This window comes from Lutjanus erythropterus, chromosome 9 (genome assembly GCF_056507025.1).
Source record: "Lutjanus erythropterus isolate fLutEry1 chromosome 9, fLutEry1.hap2, whole genome shotgun sequence".
Taxonomy (NCBI): domain Eukaryota; kingdom Metazoa; phylum Chordata; class Actinopteri; order Lutjaniformes; family Lutjanidae; genus Lutjanus; species Lutjanus erythropterus.
The window spans coordinates 28,007,600-28,033,420 of NC_139325.1; the positions used below are offsets into that span (position 1 = coordinate 28,007,600).

At 38.3% G+C, this 25,821-nt stretch overlaps 3 protein-coding genes across 3 annotated transcripts; 2 read left to right on the forward strand and 1 right to left on the reverse strand.

Moving 5' to 3' along the window:
- The first annotated feature begins 108 nt into the window (after positions 1–108).
- Positions 109–11,203, forward strand: LOC146321750 (B-cell receptor CD22-like). The gene is made up of 7 exons (XM_084725861.1): positions 109–168; positions 1,028–1,381; positions 3,127–3,414; positions 3,532–3,795; positions 9,974–10,255; positions 10,354–10,444; positions 10,898–11,203. Exons 1-7 carry the CDS (start codon positions 126–128, stop codon positions 11,088–11,090), a joined length of 1,515 nt encoding a protein of 504 aa, XP_084581987.1. The 5' UTR covers positions 109–125; the 3' UTR covers positions 11,091–11,203.
- A 1,609-nt stretch (positions 11,204–12,812) lies between these two features.
- Positions 12,813–16,185, forward strand: LOC146321751 (free fatty acid receptor 2). Its single transcript, XM_084727021.1, has 2 exons — positions 12,813–13,266; positions 14,708–16,185. Exon 2 carries the CDS (start codon positions 14,715–14,717, stop codon positions 15,618–15,620), a length of 906 nt encoding a protein of 301 aa, XP_084583147.1. The 5' UTR covers positions 12,813–13,266; positions 14,708–14,714; the 3' UTR covers positions 15,621–16,185.
- Positions 16,186–16,911: 726 nt separating this feature from the next.
- On the reverse strand, positions 16,912–23,330 carry lim2.5 (lens intrinsic membrane protein 2.5). The gene is made up of 5 exons (XM_084727022.1): positions 23,145–23,330; positions 21,151–21,363; positions 18,288–18,437; positions 17,971–18,105; positions 16,912–17,084 (listed from the first exon to the last, which is right to left on the reverse strand). The coding sequence occupies exons 2-5, from the start codon at positions 21,326–21,328 to the stop codon at positions 17,023–17,025; spliced, it is 525 nt and encodes a 174-aa protein (XP_084583148.1). The 5' UTR covers positions 21,329–21,363; positions 23,145–23,330; the 3' UTR covers positions 16,912–17,022.
- Between the last annotated feature and the right edge of the window lie 2,491 nt (positions 23,331–25,821).

Sequence of the window (25,821 nt, forward strand, 5' to 3'; positions counted from 1 at the left end):
CGTGCAGAAATGAAAAAATACAAAGTCACCATAATCTAACTGTAGTAATGTTGTTACAGCTGTTGTGTTTCAGAAATTAGGATTTCAAAAAGTGACTTCCTGAATGGTGTACAACTACTTTCTTCATGGGGACCACTCATCTGCTTAAACTGCTAAGCTTGTTTATGGGTAATATTGAGCTTCACCTTTTTGTTTTCTGTTTTTGTTGTTATTTGTTGCTTGTTGTTAGCATTATTTTAAACATGGAAAGGTAACACAAAAAGCAAATATTTCATATATTAGTGTCATTTCAAAATGAATTATAAAAAAACTTCTGGGTGTTTGGCCTAGAATAGGAAAAAGTAAAAAAATGGCATAATTCTCATGTGCAAACAAAATAATTTATTACTGATTAGGGCTGGGTATCATTTGAAAAATTATGATACTAGTACCAGTACTGTTAAAGTGATAAGGTTTTGTTTGACATGAGAAATTTCTGTACTACTTGGTATTCGGTTGTTCCAATCGATACCTCAATGGTAACCCTATTACTGATGCTCTTCATTATAATTATAACCTTGTAATACTGTACTATAAACACTCTTCTCTACTCTTTTGTAACGTCAATTATGTAACCATGGAAATGTACATTGTTTGATAATACTGTAATCATTAAAAATACTTTCGTGATATTGCCATACATTTATTTATTAACACTATTTGTAATGCAGTACTTTATAAGATAGAGGGTGACGTATGGTCTGTTTATGCTGTAATATATTCTTTAAGAAAACTTTGGTTTTCAATATAGTATGTAGCAGCAATATTTTTAACTTGTTTCTGAGAGGTCAGAAGTGATGAATCAACTTTTGTGGAAAGATCAGCGCATCAGAGTTTCCACTTGTGTCACGTATATTACTTTCTCATTCATCACCAAAAATAGCATCACCAAATAGAACAACCACAACTAACATTTGTTGTCTTTTATATTACCCCTGTCACTCTTCCCTCCTCCTCCTCCTCCCACTCCTCCTCTCACCCCACGAAGTCCTCTCAGCGCTACAGCAGGTGAGAAGCTGGACCATCAATGTACCCAGAACGGTTACAGCAGTGGTGGGGAGCTGTGTCGTGGTGCCATGTCAGACACAACATCATTCTCGGGTCATCTGGTACCAGTACCATAGCACGAAGTATATTGTAGTGAATGATGACCTTTACCCTGATACAGTAGTAGACCAGTTCAAAGGACGCACCTCAGTGCTGGGTAAAGCTGCCGAGGGTAACTGCACCCTGAAGATTAATAATGTGATGACAACGGATAACGTTAAAGTTTATGTTTGGATCAACCCAGACTCTAAAACAAATCAGAGATTCTATGATCAAACTGTAACTATCTTTGTTGGTAAGTATTTGTAAACTTACATTTAATTTAGGAAATCTAAAGCTGCAGAATTAGACCCACCTTTCCCAAAACTCTAAACAATGTATGCCAGCATCCAGGAAACACTACTGCACCTCAGCTCACTGCACCATGGCCGCGCAGCTACATGTTAACAACACAGATTTGCTTGCTGTCATTATTGTTCCTCTATACTTGAACTCAGGCTGCACACTGTATTGAAGGTCGGCCTGCAGCATAGCCTGTTGTGCTTGCTTCCACAGGAAAGAAATAGAAAGTCCCTGTTTCTGTAACGCTAGTACACCTTCTTGTACTCTTCACAGCAGAACTTTCATCATGGCAGAAAAAAAAAATCACATGAGCAAATGAGATTGATCATCTGAGCACACAGGTTACCCACAAACCCACTTTTCTTAAAGGGGAAAGCTTGGCTGGTTACAGGTACAGTTACACTGTGGGTGTGCTAACCAGAGTTAGAAGAAGTATTCAGATCCTTTACTTACACCCCTCTTTGAAAATACTTCACTATAAGTAAAAGTTCTGCTTTCATCTAAACCTAATTAAGGTATCATTATAGCAAAATTTACTTAAAGTAATCACCATGCAGTAAAATGCTCCCTGTCAGTGTTTAATTATTATATATTATGTTTTTTTTATTAATATTACTGCTGTAGATGTCAATGGTTCTGTGTTTGTGTAGTTTAATCAACAACAATGCAAGATGTGTGCAATAAGTCAACTATACAAGTAAATGTTCCCAGCCGCACTGTCACAATAAACTGGCATATAACCACTTGGCTGGAGAAATGTGTAACCACAGAATCCAGACATGGACATTTACCCGCAAGCAGAGCAAGCTGCTGCTACTAGTACTGCTAACATTAGCAACAGGTTGGCAGCTAACTAGGTTTGGGTATCAATTCAGATTCAATTCGAGCATTACGCAGATTGTTTTTACCCACTAATACAGATATCAACACAAAAAATCCAGCATCAGCTGGGCTCTGATCCTAACTTGAACATGTACTTCCACATTAAGTTGATTTTAGTTACACTAGAAATAGGGCTGCATGATATGGTAAAAAAATAAATAAATAAATAAATATACACAGAATTTGTGGGCCATGGAATCTCTGTGACACTTCAGTACTTCATTATAACATATTTTGTCACTTATCTTTCCTTTATTAAAAAAAAAAAAAAAACATTTCAGAGTTGTGAGATTTGGATGTTACACTTGGCCATAAGGCTGCACAATTAATCACACTATTATCAAAACTGCAATATGGCGAGTCCAACATCCAAAAAACAGAACCAGAACCAAATCACAATTTTTTTAATAAAGGAAAAATGTATGCGAAAACAGCATTATAATGACGTATGGTAGTGCTGCAGAGACGCCCTGGCTGAAAAATCTTGTTCTCCAAATTGTGATGCAAATTATCATTCCAACTAAATGTACTGCATATAGAAATTTCAGTCATAATATTCGCAATGTGAGTTTTTTACCATATCATACAGCCTGACTTGGCCATATTTTATAGATTATTTGTACAGCCCTAACCTGAAACCTACAGTTACTGATCCTGCACATTTGATCTGAACCAAACCTAAGCTGTAATGAATGTAATGTGAAGGGAAAACCTTACTACCCTTCATTCAAGTTCACATACACCATTTCTGTAATCTCATACAATTTCCATTTTCATTGTGTTTTTTCCCCATAATCACTTTGTTTTGACTTCCAGAGAAAAAAGCTCCCAAAATCACAATTCAGAAGCAAATAGTGGATGGGAAATTTTTCCAGGCTAACTGCAGCATATACCACTCCTGCCCTCTCTCACCTCCATCACTTCAGTGGAGCCGAAGTTCACTTCTGGAAAACTTCACTTTAATGACTTTCACTGAGAGGGTACAAGGGCTATGGTTGTACACAGAAACACTGCGTGGACTGGCAAGTTATGAAATGCATTACAGTAAAATGAGTTGTTCTGCCTTCAACAAAGAAAGCCAAACAATAGCACTCAACATTTTATGTAAGTGATACAGTTCTGTTCAAAATATTTTGAAAGACGTGTATTTACTTGTGAGGTATTTTACTTGGGAGCTGTCTTATTATTTTAATTGTATGTTCTGATTTTATATATTCACAGATAAACCTGTGAATGTGACTCTGACACTGCTAGAGGCATCGGTAATGGAGGGTGATAGTGCCACCATTAAGTGTGCTGTTGTCAGTAACCCACAACCACACACATACTCGTGGCTCAAACGAGAGATGGGTCGGAGCACCAAAATGAATTCAACTGAGGGGAAAATGCTCCTCAACAACATCAGACGAGATATTTCTCTCTCCTGCATCGCTCACAATGACCTTGGAGCAAGGCAGTCCGCCTGGCTGGATCTGGAAGTTCAATGTAAAAAACTTTTACATTCTATTTCCTCTACTGTACCAGATGTTACTGATATAATCTAAATTTATGCATTATTATTATTATTTTAAATTACTGTGGGCATCCCCGAGTTTCCAAAGATACAAGCTGAAGTTCAGGGCTCTGTCAAATGGGTTATCTAGAATAATTTCCTTTAATAGGTTTAGGTCTGAAAAATTCACACTGTTTAAACATACATACTATGTCTCAGCTTATTATTAATATGTATACAATATCTCGTATAAATAATACTGTCAAGCAATGGGTAAAATAAGATGGCTTGTAATAACAACAGGGGAAAACTCTGAGTTAAGGGCCTAAGTGATGAGAAAAATTTAGTCCCTGGGGCAAAGAGAGGCCTATTTCAAAGCCAGAAAAATATTCTGTATAGCACAGCCCCTGTATTACAATCCCTGGTGGACAGCAACACCAAACTGCTGTCTGTAAACAACTTTTCAAAAATATGCCAGATACTGCACACACAGATACTGTAGGGTTGCATAATTATTCGAAATATTATTAAAATCGCAGTAGGGTCCACTGCAATATCCAAATTGCAGAATCTGCAATTTTTATGTGACAAAACAGTACTGTAGTGCTGCAGAGATGCCCTGGCCTGCAAATCTTGTTCTCCAAATGTAAGAAAACATGCTTGTTAGATACTGACCCCAACAAATGTCACATCATACCTGATTTTTTTCCCAGTAATGATATCGCTACCTGTCAAAATAATCGCAAGAAGGTTCTTTTTTCATCATATCAATCCCTGACTGGCTTACAAATTCCCTCAAATCCATTCTTTGAAACAGTTACTAAAGACTAGAAACTAGTAAACTTCTGAAGTTATGGGTAATATCACACTAATCATTTTTAGCTGATGGAAGTTTCCCAGTTGTCATACAAACCCTAGTGGACCAAACACTACTACTACTAAAGGGGCCTAATGGTGAGACTGTTTAGTTAATTAGATGCTGTTTCAAAGAATGGACTTGGAGGAACTTTTAAGCAAACATGAGGTGTGCAACACCATCTGTTACATGGACATGGTGATAAAATTGTTTAGCATGTGCAACAAAATGTAGGAACAGGGAATAATAACTGGTAGTTAGGCAATGAAGACTGACACCACCACACGGGAGCAAACATAACTGAATACACAACCAAATCAAGCCCAAACACACCAGACAGCAAGAGACTGGTGTCTGCATACTCAACGGTAATTTCCAATGTTGGCACAACGATGACAGTCAATAGAGACAGGTAAAATACTGTCTGTGCTTACAAATAAGCTTTACTTACCATTAAAGTGACTCTGGGAGCGGAGTGTCGCTGTTCAAATATCCCGGGATAATGTTAATATCCTTCATGTCGTTCGCGTGGGTCTGCCGAAGATTTAAAGTTGCTATGGCGACGCCGTGGCGCCACCTAGCTTACAAGCTAAGACACACGGTTTCCAGTCCTTAGCCTTGTACAATGCTTCATTTACAAACGTCCTTTGTATCTTTGTATCTTTTTTTGTTTAGCAAGCCTCAGCTCCCCAAGTAATCCGTCACCTGATGAAGAGCCAGAAGAACTGCCGTTAGTTTATAAGAATGGCGGAGGAGGAGGCATCCGGGTATTAGCCGTTCAGGTGTAACTTCGCTTCGGCAAGACTGATGTGTCTCCAAACTCGGTTAATTATCCTCACTCATCAGCTGTAACTGTTACTTAACATTAGCTAATTCCTTCCCTACTGCATGTAGACTTTGGGTTATAAGAAGCAATTTAAAACTGTCTTTTTAGTCTATTTAGATGTTACACAACTAACTCCGTCTAGGCAGTAGTGTGGTCATTTAATACCATCTGAAAAGAGAAAATTAATGTAACCTTCCGCTCTGCTGCACTGTTTCCGGCCCTGGACTAGAACCTTCCGCACAATCATGAAGTTTCAGAATTTTATTTGATTTTTTTCTGAATTATTTACCCAGAATATACACTAATTTATTATGTTTTATATGCATTTTAATTGTCAAAATTTCACCTATTAATTTTGAGAAATTTATGGTAAGAAAATAAAGCATAAATAAAATTAAATAAGATATCATACAAAGTGTTTTACCCCCATCAAGCGCATATGAATTTTGCTTACAGGCTGTGGCTGAGAGTGTGAACCTACAAGCAAACAAAAAAGCAATGCAGAACACACTGAAATTCTCCTCTTTAGGTTAAACAACCTGTATCTGTGGTAGCACGCTAAGGTTGCAGTTTCCATTTTCCTAGAGACAACTGTTTGGACTGAACTGATCATGCAGGAAATACAGCTAAGGCTATCAGGAAGCAGGTTTTCTGAGCTAATTTATTCTAATTATATTGAAGTAAGCTCATTACTTAAGACAATGTTAAGATGAAATCATAATAATGATCATGAAGGTAGACAAGAGATGCTCTAAAATATAGAAACAACTGAATAGCCATCATTGCTCTAAGAGTCAAAAACCTTAAAATATTAGTTTATAGGAGAAAAATATCTCTGTAAAAATTAGTTTTTAGCGTGAATGTATCTTTGATTTTTGGAAATCATGCAGTGAGTCTACAGTGTCAGAGAGGTTTGATTACTTCAATGAAACTAAAAAAAATAAGGAAGGATAATTACTATGGATGTCATATTTTCAGTAATAAATCCAATATCGATCAAAATGAGCTTTCAATATCAGTGACTGAATTGAAAAGGCAGAATCGCCGTCTCCCCCAGTATTTTTTGAGGCGTATGGGATATTTATCAAAAGAAAAATAACACTTTAAAGATGACACAGCATATAGTTTACCAGCTGTTATATACTTGATACCACATAGATTATCCTTTTAAAGAAGAATTAGAAGATGTTGATCTTAACGGATCAAGACTCTGTAGTCTATAATGGCATAGCCATCAGTGCTAAAAATGTTTGAATCAAATCGAATTGTGACCTTAAATTCAAAAGTCAAATTGAGTCTTGGATTTGAAGAATTTTGAAACCTCAGGTCATTCCATCATTTATCAGCACTTAGTGCTAGTTCTATTGAAGCCTGTATGAGATGCAATGTAAATCATCCCCTATTTGGAGACCAACAGCAAATAAACAAATGCACATTTGGAAACAAATCATTCAGTATGCTATTCTCTGAAGTATCATCAGAGGTCATATGATGTAGATATGTTTGGTTTTGGTGTGCTTCTCTGTGCATCTCCTATAGGCTTCAATAAAACTGGCACCAAAGAACGGAACCAAGTGGAGCCCAGAATGCTGGTTCTTGTTTAGTTTCCTTGGATTACTTAATAACAACATTCCATCTTTCTAGATGCCCCAGTAATCCTACCTGAGTCCTCCTGCCACCTGACAGGAGAAGGTCTGAGGTGCGTCTGCCAGGCTGAGGCATCCCCTAACGCTTTTATAAACTGGACCATTGATGGAAATTACACCGTGTCGTCCTCCTTCAACTTTGTTTCCACAAAAAAGAAAAATATAATCTCTGGGGTGATGACTGGTCCAGCTCAAATCCAGTCTTTATCTTGCACGGCCACCAACTCCTTGGGCAACAGCACAAAACAGCTGCCTCTAGACAATTTATCAAAAGCATGTAAGTTACCGTACACCCTGGGTCATGATTTTTCCCAAATTATAGTTTGGCTATAAAAGAGACCCAGTAGAGACTTTCAGGCATTCGCTCTTTTATTTGAGCACCAATTTGATTGATTACTGTAACAGAACCATGTAAAAGAAGCAGTAACAGCATATTCAAACATCCAGTTTTTCGGATTTGCAGTGATCTATTGGCAGAATATGGCAGAAATGCAAAATGATATTTACAGGTATGTTTTCATTAGTGTATAATCATCACAAATATAAGAATTGATGTTTCCTTTACCTTAGAATGAGCCATTTATATCTACAGAGGGTGTGGGTCTTATTCCACAGAGGCTGCGATGTTGCACTGCCATGGTTCTACTAAAGCTCAACCATTGCTGATTCCAATATTATGGAGTAAAAGAATTCCAATATCAGTATATTGGCTGACATTTTTTATTCATATATCTAAAATCCAAAATTACATCAAGGCACTGAAGCAGAAAACCTTCACTGGTATTTTTAATAATTTAACATCATTTAATTTTTAATTTCATTTACCATAAATACAAACCATTAAAACACAAATAGAACGACTTGAACAGGGAAGAATCAACTATACATAATATACTGTAGATAAACCTAAAAATTAAAAAAGAAAACAACAATCTGCTTTATGTTCTCTAAAAGAAAATATAGCCAAAATATGCTAGCTGTGTTAGGTCCACAGTCGGCCGACGAATATATCTGTTTGGCTGTGGTTCCCTACAATTGTTCAAAACAGTCAAACATAACACTAGCTTTAAATATGGCTTTCGTGCTTTTGTGAGTTTTGTGGCAACCGTAGGTTCTCCTAAAGGTTTGGACATGGACAGTGAGACAGGATGTTCGCAATTTGCAAGCTCACTGCCAAATACCACTAAATCACACACACTGGGACTTGTGACTGAAACTTCACTCTTGACGCTTGGAGACAGTAATTGACTGAACAATTACTGTCTCCAAAGGCCAAGATAGTAACTAAATAGCCTTTATGGTAAGTGTTTAGTCAACTTGTTACTGTTTAAAAAGTTAAGAATGGACTTTAGTGAATTTTTAAAACAGGAGAAGGAGAAACCCTTCAACCGCTGAAGAAAATAAAAATGAGCATAAATGTTTCCATGAAAATTTTCATCTGCTGAGGAAGATCGTGCAAATCGGGTGAAATTAGCAGAACAACTACAAAATGAGCATGGCGGTTTGCATGAGCAACAAAATTTAGGAACAGGAATAACCTGATAGTTGATACCAAACCAGAGCAAACATAACTGCATACACGATCAAAGAAGGCACCAGCACACATCAGACAGCACCCCAACCACTGACATCTCTGATGTAGGCAAAACAACTGTTAATCCAAATTAGCAACACAGTGACTGCATTGACATGTGCAGGAGCATTTACATGTCCTGGATATGCTGCCTGAATCACTCTGATAAGGAACACCGGATCTAGATCACTGAACATTCTTCTGGTACAGAATCACGTAGTTGCCATGGTGACAGATTCAGATACAACTGCACCAGATGACCAGAAACCTGGATACTGTCAGAATCATTTACACAGAATAACCAGGTTACCATGTTCCATATCAACAACATATCCTGAATATGATCAAAACCAGGATAGGCCTCATAACCAGGACACATCTAAATGCAGTCAGCGTGACACATTCACAAAACCAAGAGGGTAAATGAATAACAGCAAATTTGAATTTAAAAAAAGCAACAACAACATTTTATTGGCATATTGTCTTTATTGCATGTAAACAGTAGAAGACAGGGGTTATAGAAAGGTCACTGCAGTAAAGGTCACTGGCAGTGTTCAACTCAGGGATATGGGATATGCTTCTTAGACCAATAGGGCACCAAGATACCTTAAAATATTCGGCAGAAAAAACTGACCCTTCCTAATTCCTGCCCCTTTTTGATCTGCGCTTCAATAACAGTTGAACGACCTTGGTACCCAGTGGAACATCTGTCAACTTTCCCTCTTTCCTGTTTCCTGTACTTAGTTACACCATGTGCTAGGCTCGTCAGTTGAAAAGAAAATTAATTTTGAAGATGGTTAAAAGATGCTGCTGAGGGACCTGTAAAAGTGACATATACACAGTCACATTTTAGGTTAGCTAATGTTAGAAATGTACTAGCGAACCAGCAAGCTAAAGATTGTTGTAGATCTAGCTAGCTAGCTAGTTAGCTAGTGTTTAATCATCAGATGTAACCAGCTAGCAGATGATTGTTGGAGATAAGTTAGCTAGTTAGCTTGCATCGTGCTAACCTAATACATGGCATATCTACAGTAAGAACAGGCGATGGGAAGGAGTAAGCTGACCGAGGTTCCAAAAGGGGACTTAGGGACTTAGGAAGGGGTTAATTGAACAGCCATTGGTGCTCCTAAAGTGAAAAAACAGTTTTTAAATAGGAAACGGTCTGTATTTGAATGTTTTTAGCTTGAATCTGTCTCTTGTTTTGAAAATAATGCATTAAATCCAAGATCTCTGCTTACTTTTTAAACATTTTGTCGTTCCATCTTTCCAGATGCCCCAGAAATCCTACCCGAATCCTCCTGCCACCTGACAGAAGAAGTTCTGAAGTGTCTCTGCAAGGCTGTGGCGTCTCCTAATGCTTCTATAAATTGGGCCATTGATGGAAATGACACTCTGCCATCCTCCTTCAGCTTTGTCTACACATATGAGGAAAATGTAGTCTCTGGGGTGATGAGTGGCCCAGCTCTAAACCAACCCAATATATCTTGTACAGCCATCAACTCCCTGGGCAGCAGCACCAAAGAGCTGTCTGTAAAGAACTTGTCAAAAGCATGTAAGTTACAGTACACCATGGGTCATGATTTCTTCCCATCCAAAAACAATGTAACAGTTATTTTGTGTATTACTAATTAAGCTATTTTACATTTACAGCCTCTTTATCCACATGGTTGACAGTTTTAGTGCTCCTTGGAGTTGCTTTGCTGCTTGGAATATTCTTTTACAGACAATATTTTAGAAACAGGTTGGTAGACTTCACTCCTTGTCATGTGCAATGACTGTGCAGCTATAATTAATCTTTTTATTGTTACTACCCGCAGACAGTCACCAGGCTCTGTCTGCAACACTGCTATCCTTTTGAGGTATGAAAGTAGAATTTTGTGTTTGCAATGCATGTGTTGGCAATGATTTACTAAATTTATCATCTTTTTTTTCAAGGACACAAAGTTTATCAGGCAATGTCCAACCACAACAAATATACAATACCGGTAATACTGAAAGGTAAAGAAAACTATTTTATTTTCTAATTTAGATAAAATATTTGCCTTTATTGATATAATATTGACTATGTAGTGATGAAAAAAGCCAGTTGTTTATGACATCAGTTGGAAAAATAAGTAGAGTCTTTACTCAAGTGGTCCTCTTCTATTTTCTGAATTTTCTTCTCTCTCTCTCTCTCTCTGTCATTCTCTATTAGATCAGACACACAACAAGACATGCCATCAAGCCCAAGCCCACCCATACCAGAGCGTAACCGTGAGGACGGACCTACCGATGTTTATGACAATGATTTTGTGCTAGAAATGCGACCAAACAGAGCTCGACTGCCAGAGAGCAATGCAGCAGCCCGAGGAGAAGACGAAGTACAGCCACTGGCAAAGGTGCAGTAAATGAGACAGTGAATAAGCAGTGCTTCACAGCCATAGAGAGCAGAATAGTTAGTGGTCAGAGCTGTCTGTGGAGCATTGTTTTGAAAACTTGAGTTTGGCTTTATGGGGGTTGTCGTCTTGGTCATGGCTTGTCCCTTTAGCAGGAAATAATAGCAGCCTGCCTGTTCACAATCTGGCAATCTAACCTGCTTTATCATCTTTTTAATCTAAATTGGACCAGACCTTTCAAAATGAACATCATGATGTGATGAAGAAGACTGGAAACTGGCCTTTGAGACCATAAACCTATTAGGAAACTGTTAACTAAGTATATAAATCAAGTAAGAAGCAGGGTAAATTTCTCATAAGACTCCATACAACTGGACTTCTTTTTGCAACCAGTGGAGTCGCCTCCTGCTGGCCATTAGAAAGAATGCAGGTTTAAGGCACTTCCACATCAGCTTCACTTTTTGGGACTCACAAAAAACTTGATATTTTATATGACTTTGTATTCCACATGGACATGATTTTGCCGGGCTTAGCAGTGCACACCTCAGGGTGAGCTCTGCGACCACCTCAGCCTGTGAGTAAAGGCTAGTTTTACTTCCAAATCTTGGCAATTTTAATCTTAAATAACACACACATACAATATGAAATCAGTTTATGTGATGTTTGTAAACTCTGTCAGCCTATTTGGACAAGATACTACACCAATATCAGAATCCAAACCCCACATCTTAGTATATTTTTGTTGCTGGACATAATTTAGTCCATCTTGTTGATATATTTTAGCCCTATTTAGTTCAGAGACGTAGTGGGGAATATAACCAAGTAAATTGATGATTTCATAAATATAAAAAATCATCACTGCTTGTAGTCATAGTTAAACATGAGGTGTCCTTTATGTACAGTTTCGGGGTTAAGTCAAGAATTAGGTTAATAAACAACTTTTTATGTTATGGTTTTGTTAGTTAACCTAAGCAAGCTGATGAGCATCAAGCACATAACACTCTGTGTGATGCAGGACGCATGGCACCACCCCTGGGCGAAATGCCAGGTTTTTAGCGAGTCTCTTCACTTTTCACTTCACTTTTAACATATTCTAATACATAAGGCACATGAAAATACTCGGACTGATTGGGAACTGGCATAGACATTGACACAGAACCAAATTCCTCATATCAAATTAGATTGATATGAGGATGGTCTCTATGGTCTCTGCACATTTAGTGTCATTTTCAAGTCTTTCTTTTGTCTTTTGTTGCTTTTATTGTTCAAGCATTGGGAAATATTAAAATTATACCTCTGACTTTCCACAGGGGGTGGATTGCAACACGGGCAACTATCTGAACTGCTGATCGGAGTAAGTCTGCTGCTGCTCCTACATAGTAAGCTCCTTACAGAAGTTCCCACTTCAGTGCATTGCTTAAAGCAACTTAAGTAGTTTTTCAGTTTCCTCTTGCAGCTTCCTCAGACGATGGCTAGTTGGATCATAATTTGCACTGACTTGAATTATGTATCAGTAATGGTAGTGTAGCAGTGTGACAGATTGAAAGAAATCATAAAGACGCCCATGTTGATTTCCTGCAGCAGATACTAATTGATACTAATATAGATAGGGTTTACAGGAAGGAAACCAACATCCAAGCTGTAGGGCTACTACTCTATCAGTACCTATTCTCCCATCCACTGTTTGCTCAACATCTCAGATTGCTCTCTAGTAATGACGATGCAACGGATGTCCTAAACGATGTCTGTGTTATCTGAAATGATGACTTATTCGCTGAACTTGCAGTGTAGGCGTAAGTTTGAATAAATGCTGGCTTCATGGCTTGATGAAATCCAAATCTAATTATCATGATCAGTGTTTATTCCAGTAGACATCCAGTAGGAGGAGGTCCTTTAATAACATACTCAACATAAAAGTCAACATGAGCTTCTGTTTTGCATTTTAGTTAATATTAACCACCTGGTGTGTGTGCATGTTGCTCAGTATGGAATGAGTAGAGAAGTGTATTTGTTGCGCAGGGCTTGAATATGACTCACTGCTTCCGCCTTACAACATGTTATATCAGCTCATCTTTGAACTTTCTGGCTATAAAGTGGTTGTCTTTGATGAAAGACACAGCGAAGCAAACCACAGGGAACTTTATTTGCTTTTTTAAGCTTTAATATTGTTGAGAACATCTGCTACTAGGTAAGTTAATATGTTTCTCTTATCAAACATATTATATCAAACAATGCAGATCCTTTTTGCTTTTGTGTTTCCACATCTGACGTTTGGAATCTGAGGTTGAGAGTTGACTCTGGCTTATTTCACTGATCGGAGTCATGAAAAGCCATTTTCCTAACTAACTTTATCTGTTCGTATATAAAACACACACAGCTGAGGTATTAACAATATTAAACTAAAATATTATGTTTTTACTTCTTTAAAATTTGTAATATTTTGATAAGATACATTGAAAAAAATGCTGAAAATCTAACTGTAAACTATTACTGACTGTACAATATTAGCAGTCAGTTAATATGTCTCAAATCAGTGAATATGTTTACGGTGGTGGTGCTTACATTTACATGACTGGGACTTGATTATGTGGTTGTTCTGGAGAAAGGTAGTTGATTGTTGAGACTCAGGTCATCAAATACATGCATTCTGGGAATGAGACTCAACAGACAACTATCTTACTGACCCGTGATTGGCCAAAGTTTTCTAGAGCCTTAAACAGAGCCAAGAGTTGGAGCAGAAGTCTAGTTTTCTCTCAAAGTATTTGAGTTAGATTATATTTGAAGGTTATTATTGAGCTTTTGTTCAATGACACCAAATCCCAAATGAATGCCTATCCCACCTTTAAAGGAATAGTTCAGATTATTTGAAGTGGGGCTGTATGAGTACTTGTCAGTGTATTCGCTACAGTTAGATGCTGGTCAGTTATGCCCCCAGTTCATAGAAACAGAGAGGGGCACCGGTATGTAAGCTAAGCAATGTACTGCTGTGGATGGGGTCAGCAACAAAAGGTATTCTAGTCACTTAAAAAAAGGTCCAACTACAAAAAAAGAATAATAATATCAGTTTTAAAGTTGTATGCTATATTTACAATGTTTTCACTGCTTTACTTTGTGGTTTACTGATGCCTTTATCTGTTAGTTAGTTTGTATTACAATGTGACTTTGATGTTTTAAAAGGATAGTTTGGATTCACCAAAGTCACACAATAATAAAAAAACTAACAGATTGAGACAATGGTAGAACAGCAACTGCTGTGTCCTGTGAGGTAAAATGACTGTTTTCACCTATGGAGTTCAGTTGGTTTGGAGAAAATGATATTTCTCATACACTTAAAGTGATCATGATTTTTAAGGTGCCTTTTAAGTGGCTTTTAAGTGGTTCTCCTCTGCTCCTCCCATCACCTGCCATTTACTGTTGGTAATACACTGAGTATCAACAAGTACCGCATACAACCCCGCTTCAAATAATCTGAACTGTCCCTGTAAGTGTCAGGAATAAGCTGAATGTTTTTGCATCATGCATAGACTTCACTGATGTCTCTCCATTGTCACTGGTATAGAAAGATAAGATAATCTGTCATTTTTAACCACATGTCTGTAACGTTAATGTATTTATTTCCTTTGATTTAGGATCATAATGTCTGTGGTGAGCACTGAGGTTATTCTCTCAGTTTACATCATTTCCTTTCTGATCGGCCTGCCAGCGAATCTCCTGGCTCTCTACGCCTTCAGCGTCAAGATCCACTCCAAGCCACTTCCAACAGACATCCTGCTACTCAATCTGACTGTCTCTGACCTGCTCTTTTTGATCATCCTTCCTTTAAAGATGCACGAGGCAGCGTCTGACTTAAAATGGAATTTACCCACCTTCCTGTGCCCCATCACCGCCTTCACCTTCTTCTCCACAATCTACACCAGCTCCTTGCTGCTGATGGCAGTCAGCGTGGTGCGCTACATTGGTGTAGCTTACCCAATCCTCTATCATCAGCTGCACAAACCTGTGTACGCGATAGTTATCAGTGCTATTATTTGGGTAATCTCAACTGCACACTGCAGCATTACTTTTATTGTCCAGTACCACCCAGCTCTGGCTGGCAATGACTCCACCATATGCTATGAGAACTTCACAGAGAAGCAGCTGAGGGTCCTCCTGCCGGTACGTCTGGAGTTCTTCTTTGTGATCTGCCTCATACCTCTTCTAATTTGTGTTTATTGCTACCTGCGCTGCATCTTGATCCTGTACAGCCGCCCCAGGATATCCCGCATGCAGAAGCAGAAGGCCATCGGCATGGCATTGGGGACTCTAGCTGTGTTCCTCATTTGTGTGCTGCCTTACAACTTCTCTCATTTGGTGGGTTACATCCAGAATGAGAGCCCAACGTGGAGGTACTACACCTTGCTACTTAGCACCTTCAACACCTGTATTGATCCCATCATCTTCTACTTTTCCTCCTCCTCTTTCCGCTGCACAAGTAAAAAGTCCATCTTCAGGAAACGTGGGCCCCCCACAGCAGGACAAAGGCAGCCCACGAGCTCTGGCTAAGAGCAAAATACACTTTCAATACAATATGTACATATTCATTTTCAATGTTATTATTGTACTGTACATAATGGACGTTATATCACAATGTGTAATGCTGTACAGAAAAGCTGGCCTTTCTCATGTGAATGCCCAGTCAATGCTGATGGGAAATGTTGTCAGTTGAAATAGTAAATTCCTGTTTGTGCTATATTGGCCAAGAAAGCTGAGTGCTCCTGTTGCAAAATCTGTTGTTCTTCTTGTATCCAGTGATGTCATCAGTGTTCAGGAAGAACTACAGGCTATTTTAGTATTTTTATCATGTAAAATGTTTTTTTCTTCCACCCAAGACTGTTCTGCCTCATCATATCCCACTGTGCAATGACTGGCTGCTACTACTGTGCTGTGATTGGCTGTGAGTGCGAGTGTAGATATTGACAGCTGGGAGAAGGTTAGAAGTGATGGATGACTGGACTGAACACACAGGAGTCTGGGGTTTGTGTCCCATGTGGAGCTAAATGTCACTTTTTTCAGAGGAAGTTTGGTTAGGTTTAGACAAGAGAAGTACTTAGTTAGGTGTAGGCAAGAGCTGTACAAAAAGTTCTTGGTGTGGTTTAGGCACACACTGTTATGGTTAAGTTTAGGGCACAAAATGTACTTGTTTAGGATTAGGCGCAATGTTTAGGAAGAGATCATTTTGGTTTGGGTTAAAATAGAACATTTAACACCATAAGAAAGACTTTCTGGCAAATAGAAGGACATGTTGTCACGCCAACCAGTACTACCCAATCACAGCACACTAGGATGCACTGGGCAGAACAGTATTGGGGAAAAAAATAACCCAAAACTAATGTTGTTATGTTGTTAACTAATGCTATCAGTGCAATAGCTATAGGCTAGGGTGGCGTGGGCATCAAGAGCTTGCATGCAATGCATCCTGGTACAAGTGGGCACTGCTGGCACTCAACTCAACTCAATTTTGGTTATAAAGCTTTTTATACACAACACAGTTGATCCAAAGTTCTTTGGAAGTGCACAGATTCATGAGCAGGAGAACTTTCTAGGTCAATATAACGCACGCCAAGGAATTTATTGCTTCAATTGACTACTTTTACCATCAACACCGGTTGGACTTTCACAAGAAAAGTACCAGATTCTCCCTTTCACAGTTCAGTGCTTTAGAAAACAATGTCCCAAATCTAGATTCTGTTGGCTACAACAAAAAATCTTAATGGTAATTTCCTGCTGCTCAAAGGGACGGAGCTATTTTGCATCCTAAGCCATTGTTTATAATTTTATCACAAAACCACACGACTTGTTTGGTGCATATGCAAAATTCAAAATTTTATTATTTTACAGTCAATTCTTTATTTTTGAATTGGCATTGATATCCTTTACACCCTTGACATGTTATGTCCCGTTTACTTCAACGCGGGCCAGCCACTCTTCTGCACTCATGCATTCTGTAGGCACACATGTAGAATATACCTGCAAAACAAAACATAGGTCAGCTGTAAAAAGTGGTATGGAATTCCAACAAAGGCATTTCTACGTTTATTACACAAGCATGTCAAAGAAAGGGTAGCGTACAGTCATTATTGTGAAATAAATCCAGACAGCATGGTGCAGAAATCATCTTGAATAATCCTGAATGGGTTTATTTCATAATAATAACCCAGTGTATATAATAACGCAATGTACATTATCTCACTTATTACACACCTACTTACTAAAATAATTAGAATAATAAATAATAATAATTTGACTCAAAATATTAATTTAAATATAATTTTGTTGATTTAAAAATATTATTATTGCTCCTCCAATGTCTATGATCAGAACTATATCCATAGCAACAGCCTGTGATTCATAGAAACAGTTTGTTATCGATTGTAACGGTCTGCACTTCAGAACTAACAGACTGTAGGATGCAGTAATTGATCAGTTAGAATCATGTATTTAAAAAAAAGCTGTGTAGTAAGATAATGGCACATGGATACAAGCATACAAGGTGATTTATTTATCACTTACAACAGGGTTGCAAAATAAGATTCCCTGATTACACAATAACTATTGTACAGGAAATGTTTTTTTTTTATGATAAGATATATTTCGTTAGTATACTGGTGTATATAAATCTTATTAATGTTTGAGTTGAAAAATATGGACAGTTTTGTGTGTGCAAAGCTGATGAGACTGTACTAACTCATACTAAACTGTTGCAACTTTAAGAGTAAGAGTAAATAAAATTTCAGGAAAATGAGTGTGATTGCATTGTATTGGTGTTTTATGACTTGTTTTTCAAAATTTGACATAGCTGCTGTAAGAAATTTGAAAATGAACTGCTTCCCTTAGTTTGTTTTTTGTTACGAACCTGCAAAGAAGGTCATGAGCAGTGCCACCCAGCCTAGTATGTAAGACCAAGAGAAGCGCCAGTCACCAAAGCGCTTGCCCAGGAAGTTCACTGTCACCCCGGTGTAAATGGCCATTGCAAGCAGAACAAAGAGAGCTGGCACAGTGGACAGAGAGTGACACATATTAAAATTAATATCTATAATGATTAAGGCTATCTCGGTCACAAAGTTTCTATGGAAGGCCTGGTGAACTTTGAAGATTACACAACATGCAAATTGAATCATTCATGGCAGATTGATAAGTCAACATATTGATATATGAAACTACTGAGCTCACTTGAAACAAAGAACATGATCCCAGCAGCAAACGAGCGGTTGAACCTCTCAAAGGCAGAGAAATGGGCAAAGGAGAGGATTCCTGCGATGATGCCAGCAAAGCATGACATGGCAGAGAGGATCATGAAAGCACGAGTGGCGTTCCAGTAGGCTGGGGAGGAGTCAAACAAGGGAGAGAACATACTTTAAAGATATTTACAGGAAGATGGATAAAGCTTTCATTGGATATGAACAGTTTCAAACCAACTGCCCTCAATGTCAATTGAAAACTGTCTGGAAATTGATATTTTTCCTAATATTTCTACTGACACCTTAAACACAAATTCAGACATTTGATTCTACTTTTGTCCTAAATAATTTAAGCACACTGCTGGACTCATATGGCAGCAATCATTAACACGTTCATGCTGTTTGCAGGCAGACAATCCTAAGACAGTGAAATTTACCTTAAACTATCAACTGGTCAAGTTTCATAGGGAAGTTTATTTTCTCCAGAACAGTTACCAAATTTAGTTGCATTGCATCAGACTGTATGATGACATTGTACTTTCTAGTGTTTGTTCTGTATCTCTATGTTTCAAGATTTCATCACACAGAAAAGGTTAACACAATGATTATTTGAAATTCTATAGAAGCAGATATTTACAATCAGGGCTTGTCATTAGAAATTATGTAGTGTTTTTGTTTTTGCTTGTCAGCTGGACAAAAAATATCTCAGCAACTATTGGATGGATTGCCATCAAACTTGCCAACCTTGAGAACTCAAAAAAAGGATTTTGTAACCATAAAATCTGAGTTTCAGAAACTTTTTAAGATATTAAACTTTTAAAGAATGAGGTTAACAAAATAATAAGTATGTTGGAACAGCATTTTATGTTAATTATTCTTCATTTTAATTTTGATTCTGAGGAAAGAATGAAGAATAATCCATCCATCTATTCATCATTTCCTTTTATTCATTTATTTTGTGCCCTGCCCCTAAAAGAAAATTGACGAGACAAGCTTTACAAAATGCATGCCCCTTTCCATTAAAACTTTCCTTAAAAAATGGAAATTTTTCTTTCCAGAGAGTCTGGTTTTGTGTTTGTGTATATGCACAGGTGGAATTAGTAGACTTTTGGAGTAGTAGGGCTTATACACAGAAACAGGTTGTGATAATGAAAATGCAAAAAAAGGAGTGAAAAGCAGGAGAAATACAGGGACGGGGGACAAGGGGAAATTGGGAGAGTTGGCAAGTATGACTGCCACAGAATTTCATGATTTCTATATGATGTACACTATGACGTTGCTGATCCCCTGACTTTTGTTCAAGCACCACCATGAGGTTGACACTTTTGGTTTTGAGTGAAATGTCTCCTACAACTCTTTGATGGATTTCCATGAAATTTGGTTTAGACGTTTAAGTTCCCATTAGCCATTTTGACATGAAATAGTTGAGTAAACACTTGTGTTACCAATGATACTAATTGAGGTTCCATTCCTTTCAGGTCAAACCACTGACATATACTAGAAATGGACAATATGCTCCCCAAAAGTGAAGTGAAGGCATCTCGATCTCCCCTGGTGCCTGGCAGCGGTATACAATAGGTCATAAATCCATAGGACATTGTCTCTAACATGGTTTCTGTCACTTTAGGCAGTTCTCATCAGGCTAATGTTTGTTAAAGTGTTCATTTTTCTCTTTAATTTGGTGTCAATGAGTTATTTGATGCTATAAAATGTGGGTTTCACATCATGATTGACAGCTGAGCTCTGCTCAGTCGGCTGGATGTATGGTTAGGAACTCCTCAAATGATGTCACCAGCGCAAGATGGCAGCACTTGTGTCTGGGATATTTCGGCTTCAGTTTGTACAGTGGAAGGAAGTGGAGCTGCGGTGCCCATCTTTATTTATGTCAGCAGGTCAAACAGAGTCAGGGTGCCATTACTGTGCCTTATTTCAGGATTGTCAGTGTGAACTTATAAGCATGTTGACATTAGCATTTAGCTCAAAGTACAGCTGTGTTTAGTCTCGGGCAGAAATCATGTTCATGGGTGAGGTTATATTAAAGTTTTATTCATGTCATGTTTAGTCACATTTGCCTACTTTCCTTAATCTCTGACATATCCAGTGTATGCTGTGTTTGTGCTAGCAGGAACTACACCGTTACCTTGGATAAATTGTGGATTTCTCTGCATTTGAACATTGTTGAAAACATTTTGAATGCATTTTTAATGCAGAAATGTTGCATATTATAGCTTTAAAACTATGAAGTCCAGCTAGCATGATGGGAAATGAGGGCCATATTTTAAACTGGGGGATGGTTTTTACATCATATCACCTGTACACCTGATACAGTTTGCCTCAGAATAGTAGTAAGAGTCAAAGTGTTAATACACATGAGCTCTGATTGGACACTCTTTCATTTCAGTGTTTTTGTGCTGCAATATTGTGCTTAACCAAGCAGGTATAGCCAGTTTGCTAACTGTCACATAGCCATTGCTGGCAGAAAACACACTGTTGCTTTGAGAAAATTGCAAATTATTCAGTGTTTGAACACTCTTGGAAACATCTGGAATAATGTAAGTACACAACTTCACAAAATATATCACATATGTCCAGCGTTTTTAGACATGTTGATTCACAAATATCGCATATTATAGCTTTAAGTGAATTGTGAATTGTTGCTGTTATTCTGTATGTTTGCTGTCTCATCCTATGAGAGTCACTGCAAGAAATTCTTGTTATTGTACCTCTGAGGTGAGGACAGTCATTAATAATAGTTTGTTCAGATAAGTACAACTCGACTCTGCTGAGAGTTGCTGTGCCTCAGGGAGACCTGAGGGAAATTTTTTAAGGATCCAAGAAGATATTTTCTCACTTACCAATGCTGTCAGTCTGCATGTAGCACTTGCCAGACATGCAGTACCTCCACAGGCCCTGATGGGCGAAGCTGCCAGACAGACGGTACTGCATCCAGTAGTCTGTGGCTGTGGAGACCACCAGCAGGATGTTCCCCACAATGGCACAAAATAGGCCCCCTCCCATAAAGCTGTACATCATGAGTGACGCTATGACAGTGGTTTAGGCTTTATGCACTGTGCAAAAAGAAAAGAAGACGGGAGTCAGCGACAGGAATTACCCGAAGTAGTGGATGCAGAGGCAGGAAGAGATTGTACACATCTATGAGCTGCCAAGTGCAGTCAGTCAGCTGTGATGTTGGTCAGCATTGCCACGGGTGAAAATGGGGGCTTGTCTTTGAGCTACAGTTAAAGCACCATGATATAACTACCTGACGAGGGAAAGACATTCATTCATAGTTTACTGTTAAGATTTACACAGCATGACCTCCTCTGACTGTTACTTCAACACCAGGCAACGGTATTGAATTTGTATCTATGTAGGCGTATCAACTTGTCTTGACTACACAGTTAGCTAAACCACAGATCTTGTTATGAGTGCTGCTGACCTGGGCAAAGTAATCATACCAACCACAATACAAACAGCTCATAGCAACATGGACTCTCCCTCTGTTTCAACATGTTTTTACACTCACTGTATCCATTAATTAAACAAGATAATAACATGTACATTTGCAAGTCAAACCACATGAAACCCAAATATAAGATAACCACAGAACACCATAGTCGACTCATACACAACTTACAATGCAGAGAAAGACAGTGATCGCTGATACAAAGGAAATTAAATACAAAAATTAAATACTGAACATGTTTTAAAAATGAGCACAATGACAGTAGCTGGGATTATTTTGGTAAATTAGTTCAACTTCTCAAAGAGCCCCTATAATAACAGATTAAATCCTGCTCCTCTATGCAGATGCACACTGTAATAAGCCACAATCTATTTTTTTAAAGAATGACAGATTTATATGAACAAGTCAGATAAATCAGCATTGAAAAGCATGACATGACAAACACTTTGCTACTAGGGACAATATGCATTAAAGAGACACTTCACCTAAAAATCAAAATTACATATTTTTCCTATTGCTTATAGATCTATTTATCTATTTCTTTATTTATATCTACTTATTTCAAGTTTTGGTGTGAGTTGCAGGGGTTGGGAAACATCGGCTGCAGAGATGTCTGCCTTCTCTCAAATGTGACTAAATTGAACTTGGCTTGTGGTGCCCAGACCGCCAAAATATACATTTGAAAAAGTCATGACCAGTGTCTCTTTCCAGAAGTCATGACCCCGTCACTCAAGATAATCCACACACTTTGTTGTGAGCAGTTTCATGGTGGAAATACCTGGTAGAAAAAAGTAGTTCTGATAGATTCTACTGCAGAAAGAAAGTAGTTCCTACATGAAGGTGTTCACAACAAGGTGTGTGGATTATTTTGAGTATCTGGAACGAAACACTTGCATCAAATTTTACAAATGTGTTTTTTTGGACTCTTTGAGCACCAAAAGCCAAATGCAATTCATTTCTCCAAAACTCAGCAGCTCACATAAAAAAAAATCTAGATGGGTAGAAAAACACACTCCTGTGTGGAGGGTCTGAGCACCATAGATTTATCTGTAAAGGAACCAGATAAATCTTGAATCTCAAATTCAGCATGAAATCTCGGCAAATGTATTAAGTGTATTAAGTAAAGATAACCAATACAATATGTGTAATATTGTAAAAATGTTTAAAAAAGACAAATCTACCACATTTATGCAAGATAGGTCCATTGCATCTAAATGATGCAAGCTTGTTACCATCACATGGTGAAGGCCCTCTCGGCCCACCTGTTAGGCACACACTCACTGGTTAGCATGCCATGATATGCACTCTATCTTATTTTTTTATTCCCAATTCTTACCATCTGAGTGGCATCAGCAATTAACAAAAGACTGGGCATCATCTTACCTGAATTCCTCAGGATAAACCAACCCTCTTAAGTATCAGCCTTTCCTCAGGGAAAGAGTGAGAGAGAGTGCAAGCCAGGAGTGAGCGAAACGTCAAAGAGGAAGCCCTAGGCTGAATTCCAAAAAGTTATCCCCTCCACTTTTCTGTCGATGGAGGCAAAATCCTTTAAAACAGTCAGCACAGAACAAATGCACTTGAGCTGGTGGGCCAAAAGCCACGTGACGCTTTCACACTGAACTACATGGGAGTATTTTGGGGGTCAGGGCAGAGAGAGGGGAGGGGTGATGGCGGTGTTGGGGGATGGGGGCAGGGTCTGGGATGTGAGGCCGCTGCACCACAGTCCTTGTCTGTTGTTCTATTAGGTATTCTGGAACTGTGGATGTGCAGAGGCTTGCAGTACTGGTGTGGTCAATGGAACATGCTGAAGTGCACACTTTCTTTCAGCGTGGCTGGGGTGTGGTCATGGGGACACATACACGCTCAGAACAGACACATGACCAAAGAGCTGCTTAATAAAGTTACACACCGCCTGCAGAGTGTGATACACGTTCACTCTGAATATGTAATGACGTTACGGAAACATTGCACTAACTGTAAAAGGCTGCCCAATACTGCATACATATGTAGAAACATTTTACACCTTGGCTGTGTTGCACCAACAAAATTATGGTTTAACTTTAAATTATGTTGCACCAAACTTTCACACTGGCTTAAAATGAGGAAAAACTAAATGCAAATCTCACTGTAGTTGTTACTCTAAATATAGATTAAATTTAATTCTATTTCACAAAAACTTTAAACTCCAATTTAAAATGTGATCCTGTATCAACTTTAAACTTACACTTGAGTTTTTAAATGGATCCATTTTTGAGATGGACTGGCCAAAATAATGAACTCCTCAAAGACAGTTAAGGGACAGACTCAAACTGATTGAGTTTCACAATGCATCTCTTCTTTCTTTCACTCTAGTTGAAATTAGAGTTTCTCTGCTGAGCTATCATGAGAAGGCTAACCAGGCTAACTTACTTTTTTAGCTCGGTAACAAAAACATTTTATAACATTTTGTCACCAGGTAGCAAACACTGTAACGTAGCTAGTAAAAAATGTAACATTTTGTTAATTACTTTTAGCTAGGAAACAATGTAACTCTTTCTAAGAAATACAAAGCCGCTAAACTATATAATTTAGGTTTTGTTTTTGTTGCTGCAACCCAAGTATTTACAGTATTAACTACTGGACATGCATCAATGCACACATTCCTTGCACATTTTGTCACAACAGTCAGAGCTGCTAAAATGGGTGGATTATTTGAGAAAGAATATGAACTAATATGAGCACAGAATTTCCTTTAAATGGGGAAAAGGTTCTTTATTATGATATATGGGTGTGCTATAATTTAGTTCCTAGTTAATCGATATGATGGGGGTTTATTGGCAGAATATGTCAGAAATATGCATAAGTCTGTTGCCTATAATCACCTGAAAATAAGAATCATGTTTTCGTTACCTTAGAATGAGCTGTTTACATCTACAGAGGATGCTGGTCCTTTTCCATGGAGTTTCGTCATGTTGCACCTCCATGTTTCTACAGTAGGTCGGAATGGACAAACCAAACCCTGGTTCTAGATAGGGCCTTTCACGTTTTGTGCACGTTCCCAGCCACCTCCTACACAAATGAGAAGGGAGGGTGAAAAGATTATCAACTCAAGATGAAAAAGATTATTTTCATGTTCGTGGATGCAGAGAAAGAAGTTTCTTTCAGTATTTTGTATAATTAGGGCAAAAACAGCACTGCCTATGAATTGAACGGTGCTACTGAGGTGGTTGAGGTGGTCGGGTTGTTGTAACACTCCAGTAGTTTCATCTATTCAGAACTTATGTGGTTATTTCTTTGCACAAGTCATTTCCAGTGAAGCCTTCAGCTCCATTTCCTCATTTGTGTGAACAACGTCATTTATCATTTACATTTAGTCAGAACTAACTAAAAAAACAGTGTTTTAAAAAAGATGGTTGTTTTAACTGATGTGTTTAAGCACATATTCTGTGGAGAGTACTGGCCTCTGAGTTGACATTGGACTCCAGTGTTAATAACTAAGTCAGAATGCAGGCATAATCTTCCAGGTTAATTTAAAAGTTACCTTAAAAACAACTAAATAAACTAAATAAAGTCTGAATTTCTGTTAAATGGGTTTCAGGTACTTTATGACCTTAACTGACCTCAATCAGTGACTGGGTGCAACAACCATGGCAGTGCTGAAGATGGGTGGGTCTCTTCTAGCATGGCATAAGCTGGTTACTAGCTGGTTACTATTCATTGGTTCTTAGCCTGGGGTTGGGGTCCCCAAGGGGGTCGCAAGATAATTTCCAGGGGTCGGCAGAGAGTTGTACAGAATAAAACAAAACTTTGTGGTGAGCAGCGTGGAATAGAGCCAGGAAGCAGCAAGTCAGCCCCTTAAAGACATTCAATATAAGGGACAAGCACTCAAAGTAAAAGTTGCCTCAAGAAATGTAACAGCCACCAAAAAAGTACAAATACAAACATTTGCATTTTGTAGCATAAAATAGAAAACTTGAATTACTCACTCCAGGAAGCATGATGTGAAATGAGGACTGTGTTTTAGACTGGGGAATGATTCAGTGTCAAAGTACGTGCGCACATGAGTTCTGAATGGACGCAC

Bases quoted from the DNA above. Each gene is read 5' to 3' on its own strand.
- LOC146321750 (XM_084725861.1), top strand. From the start codon at position 126: ATGGGGACCACTCATCTGCTTAAACTGCTAAGCTTGTTTATGG. The intron at 3,415-3,531 runs GTAAGTGATACA...ATATATTCACAG, and splicing joins AATAGCACTCAACATTTTAT to ATAAACCTGTGAATGTGACT. The intron at 10,256-10,353 runs GTAAGTTACAGT...TTACATTTACAG, and splicing joins AAAGAACTTGTCAAAAGCAT to CCTCTTTATCCACATGGTTG.
- LOC146321751 (XM_084727021.1), top strand. From the start codon at position 14,715: ATGTCTGTGGTGAGCACTGAGGTTATTCTCTCAGTTTACATCATTTCC.
- lim2.5 (XM_084727022.1), bottom strand. From the start codon at position 21,328: ATGATGTACAGCTTTATGGGAGGGGGCCTATTTTGTGCCATTGTGGGG. The intron at 18,438-21,150 runs GTAAGTGAGAAA...ACTCCTCCCCAG, and splicing joins CATGCAGACTGACAGCATTG to CCTACTGGAACGCCACTCGT. The intron at 18,106-18,287 runs GTGAGCTCAGTA...CCACTGTGCCAG, and splicing joins GATCATGTTCTTTGTTTCAA to CTCTCTTTGTTCTGCTTGCA.